General features: G+C 40.6%; 1 protein-coding gene across 1 annotated transcript; it reads left to right on the top strand.

The window, feature by feature from the left end:
* Positions 1-6,702: 6,702 nt before the first annotated feature.
* LOC131236334 (mannose-1-phosphate guanylyltransferase 1-like) lies at positions 6,703-7,365 on the top strand. The gene has a single exon (XM_058233457.1). The coding sequence runs from the start codon at positions 6,703-6,705 to the stop codon at positions 7,363-7,365; it is 663 nt and encodes a 220-aa protein (XP_058089440.1).
* Positions 7,366-7,565: the final 200 nt, after the last annotated feature.

The following is a 7,565-nucleotide window of genomic DNA, read 5'->3' on the forward strand; positions in this document are numbered from 1 at the left end:
CCGCCAAGGCCTCACGCCTACAGGATCAAGAGATCGCATGAGAGGATCGTACGTAGGCCCATGTCTTCTGCGGAGGAGATGGTTCGGATGATCTTGGATGAGGTTGAAATGATGCCGGGTAGGTCGCAATCCTCTCAGGCAAGTGGGCTGAGATGGGTGGCGCAGCTCCATGGAAACATGCAGGTGCAGGATAGAGATTCAGTTCCAAGCACTATCACCGCTGATGGGAAGGAGATTGTGCGGTTGGTTGCTACTGGTGTAGTTGTGTTTGTTCCTTTCTTTTTCATTTTGGCCATTTTAATAAATCAACATCATATCATGTAATTCATCTTATTTGGGTTGGACCAGACAAGACCCAACCTTGTAAGCTTTGGCTTAAAATATTGGTTGGACCCACAGTCAATTAGTCCAAGCCCAAAACATGCGGATGTGAATATTCATAATTCAACCTTTAATCACGTACGTGGGCCACACATGCATTAAGAAAAATACATTCAGAAAAATGAGAACTGGCAGTGACTGGGCTAAAGATGACATAAGCCACTGGACCATGTTCATAAGTCCGAGCCCGGTAAAGAACAACCTGTCCACATAAGGACTGGTCTCATCAGTATGGGCTTATGATCTAAATACTCAACCTACTAATGTTCTGGGCCTACCTGTCAAATCTCTAAATAGAAACAAAAGCTTGCATCCCCATGTCCAGCCCAATTAATCATTGGATCTAAAACCCAAGACCTGATCCGGCTCATGCCAGGCTAGCCAGCCCAGCCCATTTTGCCCTTTGATTGAAGTTTTCTAATCCCACACGTTTGTAAATTAAGGTCCTCTATAAATCACCACATGAGGTATTACTTTTTTTTCTTTCCTTTCTTTGTACCCTTAATCCAATGAGCTCTGGTTTGGATGGAAAAGATAGAACTGGTGTATGATATTTGCAATAGGAAACTGCTGACTAATGGCCTAGATGTCTTATCAGTTTATTATAATATCTTACATAGGAAAAACCTTCCTATTTTTTCCTCATTCATCTGCAACCTGCTTGATAAGTGGACCACTATAATTTTGGGGTCACATATCTCACACCTTATAAATGGCCAAGAGCTCTCCCACGCCTGCATGATCGGATTAGGTGTTACCTAGGCTTAGTGGGGGTTAACCTTACCGTATATGATCTGCTTTGATCATTTGTTATATATCCATTTTACAGCACACTTTATGAAAGGTTATAAAAAATTATCTAAATTTCAAGTGGACCACACCACAAGAATTATCGATGATTGAACGCTCACCATTAAAAACTTTTGTGGCCTATCAAAAGCTTTTAATGGTCATTCACCACCTTTTCCATTGGTGTGGTCCACGAGATTTGGATCTGTTTAAGTTTTGGGGATAACGGTACTTAAATGAGCTCAAAAAATGGATCGGAGCTTGGATAATAAACAAATTCATCAAGGTGGCCCTGCGGTAAGGGTAATACCCACTAAATTATTGTTCTATAAGAACTAATCCTCTCCTTGAGGGCCCATCATGGTGGGATGCGGAATGGGTATTACCTCTACTAGACCTAGGTAAAGTTGGATAGTCACACGGAAAGTAATCAAGGGGCAAGCACTATTACCTCTACTAGACCTAGGTAAAGTTGGATAGTCACACGGAAAGTAATCAAGGGGCAAGCACTGACCGATTATCTCTCAACACACTTGCTACCCGCCTATTGACGCAGGGGAGGACGTGAGGTCGAGCACCGTCTTCCTCAAGAGGATAATTATTCCGAATCCATGGAACTTCTCTAGACTCCTCACAGAGACTTCTCGAATCCACGGGGAAAGAAAGCAGAAAATAGAAATAAATTCTAATAAATTCGAAATTGATTAATGAATGAATAAAAACGAGTTCACAACCCTTTAAATAGGGGTACCAAGCAATAGGAAAGAAATCAGAAGCAAACTATAACTAAAACTCCTAGAATCCGCGACTTACTATAAATAGTAAACTTACTATTTATAAACGGTCGTGATGTCTACTAGTGTGCAAGGTTTTTTGTCAAAAATAGTAAGTGTCCTATTTGTCTTCACCAAACCGTTCTCCTAATTATTCTAAGCACCTTTCATGTTGGACACAGCTCCTAAAGCCCAACGGATGAGGAGTTATAATCAAACTAAAACTTACTATTTATAGTAAAAACGAAATTAAAATAGGGAAACGACCGTCGATTCAGGGGTTTTTCGCAAATCCGGCTTGGCTAAAGTAACTCGTTCTACTCCAAAATCATATATTTTACGTGAGATAACTCATTTCGGATTGCGAGATACGCCCGATCTAAGGTCCGACGGTCCGAATCACTTCTGTCATTGACCGGGCCTTTTCTGATCCATCTTAGCCCGGAAACTGTCCGCAACCCGCTCTACATCAGTCCCCTCCACTTCAAAAGAACTCGTTCTCGAGTTCTCATCCTGCGCTGGTTCATAATACTCGGTCAGGTCCGTGACATTGAAAGTCCGTGAGATCGTCATGTCATCTGGAAGATCAACAACATAAGCATTATCATTGATCTTTCGGATGATTGGTACCAGTCCAATCTTTTTATTTTTCAACTTGTTGTACGTTCCGGTCGAAAATCGTTCTTTGCGCAGATGGATCATTACTTGGTCGCCCATCTCAAACACTTTTTGTTGCTAATACTTGTCTGCTTGCTCCTTGTACTTTTCGTTCAAGGTATGTAACTTGGTTTATACCTCCACATAAATTCTCATGATCTTGTAAGCCATATGTTCTGCTACAATGCTCATGCCTGGGAGCTTGGGCAGAGAGACCAAGTCTAGTGTGTGGCGAGGTACTCGTCCGTAAATAACCTGAAACAGGGATTTTCCTATCGAGCGGTTCACCATGTTGTTGAATACAAACTCCGCTTGAGAAAAAGTCAAATCCTACTGCTTTGATTTTTCTCCTGAAATACATCAAAGAAGGCTTCTCAACGTGCTATTTACAACCTCAGTTTGACCATCAATCTGTGGGGTGGTAGGCGCTGCTGAACTGAAATCATGTATTGAATCGAGTCCACAAAGTCCACCAAAAGTGGCTTATGAACTTCGTGTCACGGTCAAAAGTAATAGTCTTGAAAACCCCATGTAGCCACACAATTTATATGAAGAATAGATTTGTCACGTGTGTTGCATCGAGAGTCTTCTTGTCACGTGTGCCATCTTGGAGATCTATTATCATGAACACCGAATTCATGCCGCATTGTGTTCGTGGGAGACCAAGTATGAAGTGCATAGATAAATCCTCCCAAGGGCCATCAGGCATGGGTAAAGGGGTATAGAGGCCCGTATTATGAGATTGTCCCTTGGAGGTCTGACAAATATAAAAACGTTGGACTGCCTTTCCCACATCACGTATCAATTGCGGCTAGTAATACCATTTTTCTACAAGAGCTCGCGTCTTGTCTCACCCAAGGTGTCCCCTAAGGCCACCTCCATGTAGCTCTTGGATTATCTGCTCCCTTAGCGAACTGTTGGGGATGCACAATCGATTTCCCTTGAAAAGGAACCCGTCTTGCATATGTAAGTCACCAGCGTGACCTTCTTGGTATCTAACTCATGTGTTCTTGAAGTCGTCGTCGTCAGCATATATGTCTTTGAGGCGCTTGAACCCGACAATTTCATTGCTCATAGTGACTAGCAAAGTCGCACTGCGACTCAGCGCATCGGCTACCTTGTTCTATTGTCCTGATTTATGTTTTAGCACGAATGTGAATTCCTACAAAAATGAGATCCATCTAGCATGCACATGGTCAATGTTAGCTTAACTATTAATAAATTTGAGAGCTTGATGGTCCGTATAAAGTATGAATTCCCTTTGAATCAAATAATGTCGTCAGTGTCGTAATGCCTGGACCACTGCATATAACTCAATCTCATATGTAGACCACTTCTTACGTGCATTGCTAAGTTTCTCATTGTAGAAGGCTACCAGCCTACCTTCTTGAGACAAAACTCCCCCAATTCCGACATATGAGGTATCACATTCGACTTCAAACAGTTTGTCGAAGTTGAGAAGTATAAGAACTAGGGTCATGGATAATTTGTACTTGATTTCGGCAAAGCTCCTGTCGGCTTCGTCAATCCACTGAAACTGTCCTTTTTTTCATGCAATCTATGATTAGTAACACAATAGTACTGAAATTTTTCACGAACCGACGATATAATGTCTCCAGTCCATGAAAACTTCACACTTCGTGAATATTTGTGGGAACCGGCCATTCTCTGATTGCCTTCACCTTTTCCTCATCCACCCGAATGCACGTGGATGTTACGATAAAATCCAGAAACAATAGGCTATCAGTCATGAAGCTGCATTTTTTTAAATTGGGATACAGTTTATTTTTAGTAAGCACTTGAAGGACCTTCTTAAGGTGTTCCATATAGGTGGTTTCGTCTTGACTGTATATCAAAATATCATCAAAATAAACCACAACGAACCGCCCAATAAAAAGTTTCAGAACTTGGTTCATCAATCTCATAGATGTGCTAAGCGCATTCGAAAGATCGAAGGGCATGACCATCCATTCGTACAACCCTTCCTTAGTCTGAAAGGCCGTTTTCCACTCATCACTCGGCTATATTCTAATCTGATGGTAGCCGCTCCTTAGGTCCAATTTAGAGAATATTTTTGCACCCTCTACCATGTCCAGCATATCGTCCAACCGTGGTATAGGAACTTGTATTTTATGGTGATTTTGTTAATGGCTCGACTGTCGACACACATGCACCAACTCCCATCTTTCTTTGGAGTTAATAAAGCTGGTACAACACATGGACTTATGCTTTCTCGAATAAGACCCTTATGGATCAACTCCTCTACTTGTCCCTGCAGAATCTCGCACTCATTCGGACTCATTCGATAAAAAGGACAATCAGGTGGTCTTTGATGGATATGAAGCCGTATATTTCTAATTTTACTTAATCTAACATATTTATTTTCTTAAATATTGATTGAGTTTTTGAAATAATGTGGGTTTTTTTTTTAATTTTTCAGAACTACATTGAGAAATCATTTTTTGAAGATGTTAGACTAATCTTGGGCTTCAAGATCTCATACTATGCTGGTGAAGAATCCTTTTTCAGTTGGCAATGGTTGGAGAAGGTGAAAAAATGGTTAATAGAAGGAGAGGTGAGCAAATCCTTCGTTTTAATGAGGGGCGACGTTATTCGTGATTTACGGCTTCCAGAGACAGTAGATTTCCATGAACGTCATGGTCGTATGGCGACTATGCTCCTTGTAAAGGTAATATAACTAGCAGTGAATTTCTTTATAGCTTAAATAAGAGTCATCTTGGAAGAGACTCGTAACAGAGTCCGGATCCTCGGTTTCCCAAAAGCTTTTTTTCCTCGCTTGCTGAATAGTGATTGGTCCATCTCAATCACAAATGCAGTTACACAATCACACGGTCCAAATAGATTGCAACAACCACAATTTTGCAGCTTGACGCAAACAAAGGATCCATTTTCGTTCATATGATACGCAGCTTTGCACTTATACTCGGGTTTGATCTTATGATAAGTGGTTTGCTGCTTGACGCAAACAGAAGATCCGTTTTCTATCATATGATATGCAGCACTTATATTCGGGTTTGATCTTATGAGAAGTGGGTTGGGTGCATGGTTTGATCATATGCTACAAGTCCACGACTTTACAGTTTATCCTCAGGTTTTTGATTCTGAGAAGTGGGCCTATGGTTCATTGATCCATAAGGTCTTAATAATTGAAGCGTTCGATATGTGGCCCAGATGCTTACAGAGAGAAGTAAATTTATTTTTTTTAATTTTTTTAATTTAAATATCATATACAGCTGGATATGCAAGGATGCGACCGTTAACCGTAATACATTTACATATAAGATGACAGCAGATACTAAAAATGGTATGTCAACCACTGCATACCGAACCCTGTTAAAACATCCGTGGCCCACCTTGATGTCCATCATAAATCCACTCCGTCCATCTACTTTTTCAGTTAATTTTAGGACATGGGCCGAAAAAAGACGGATCTGAAGCCCAAGTGGGCAACTTGGGAATAGTGCGATTAAATGCCTATAGTGGAAACTAATTGGGGTCGTCTTAAGACTCACCATAAGGGTTGTGACAAATCTATCCGGTCCATCAATTTTTTTTCTTTTCATCTTAATGCATTGGCTAAAAAATGTGGCCTATCCAAAGGTCAAGTGGCTATACGAACGAGAAATAGTGGGTATTGAACACACTCCATTAAAACATTCATAGGACGTGGTTTGTTTTCGAGAAATCCACCCGGTCCATCTTTTTTCGCCCAATATTTTAGGGCTCGGGCCCAAAGATTAGCCGGATCCTAAGCTAGAGTGGACCACACAAGAAAAAATAATCAGTTTAAAATCCACCGTTGAAACATCTTGGGGTTATATTGGGGCTAACTTTTAGCTTTGGATTTTCTAATTTTGGTATCCATGTCTTAAAATGAGTAGGCAAAACAGATTAATAGGATATATTTCCACAACCCCTTGGAAAATTCAGGCCATACAAGGCCCACCTTACATAATTATAACATAAACATGTTGAGTTAATACATATTGAACAATTTTCCTAAATAACCATTGTAATCTGAACATTCATGTGATGACTAACATGATTGCAGGCGGTTCTTTGATATATTCTTCCTCAAGAGATGGTGATTTCAAATGATGAAACAAGATTAGTTGAAGATATGAAGAAGGGATACCTCCAATCTTTTGTTATGCCCAAACATAATGCTACGATCTATCTTTTTAACCTATCAATCTTGGAGACACCAATTGTAATCTTCTTAAATTCTCTGGAAGATGTCCTACGTGACTTAGTTAAAAAACAAGAACGATATTCCATAGTCGCTGATGCAACGTGGATAGATTTTAAAGCTAAGATCGGGAATGTTATTATTAAGAAATTGGGAGGAATAGAGGAGCATCCTTACAAGGTGGTTAATGATGTTCTCATCGATAAAACTGCAACTATTGGCGCTGATTGTTATATTGGCCCATGTGTCGTGATCGGTCTGAATTATGTAGTTGAAAACAACGTTAGATTGAAGAACTGTATGCTGATGAATGGTGTTACTATTAAGCCGGCTCCGTTTGTGAAGGATTCAATTATTGGGTCCGGCTCGGTGGTGGGTCGGACGGCCCGGATTGGACATGCATGCCTGAATGAGTTGCCAAGCGTGTTACTGAAGACCTTTTTGTTACTACGGTTGGATTATCTAAACCGTACACATAGAAAACGATGGGATGATCCTTGCCATAGGATCGGTGTCATTCAATTTAAAAGGAAAATTTTCCAATTGGTTGATTAAACTCGGCCGATCTGCTTAATGTTTTGGGAAGCATACTCCATTTATTTTAGGGACTACAAGATGGACCGTTCAGATCATCCGAACATGTTGACTTCTGATCCCTTACCTCCAATAGAAGGCGCTTCTAAGTTGTAATCGCTGCTTTTCCGAATCCGGATTCTCATTTCCTTTCAAACAGAAATGGGCCACGTCATCACATG

This window comes from Magnolia sinica, unplaced genomic scaffold (assembly GCF_029962835.1).
Source record: "Magnolia sinica isolate HGM2019 unplaced genomic scaffold, MsV1 ctg392, whole genome shotgun sequence".
Lineage (NCBI taxonomy): Eukaryota > Viridiplantae > Streptophyta > Magnoliopsida > Magnoliales > Magnoliaceae > Magnolia > Magnolia sinica.

Bases quoted from the DNA above. Each gene is read 5' to 3' on its own strand.
- LOC131236334 (XM_058233457.1), top strand. From the start codon at position 6,703: ATGGTGATTTCAAATGATGAAACAAGATTAGTTGAAGATATGAAGAAG.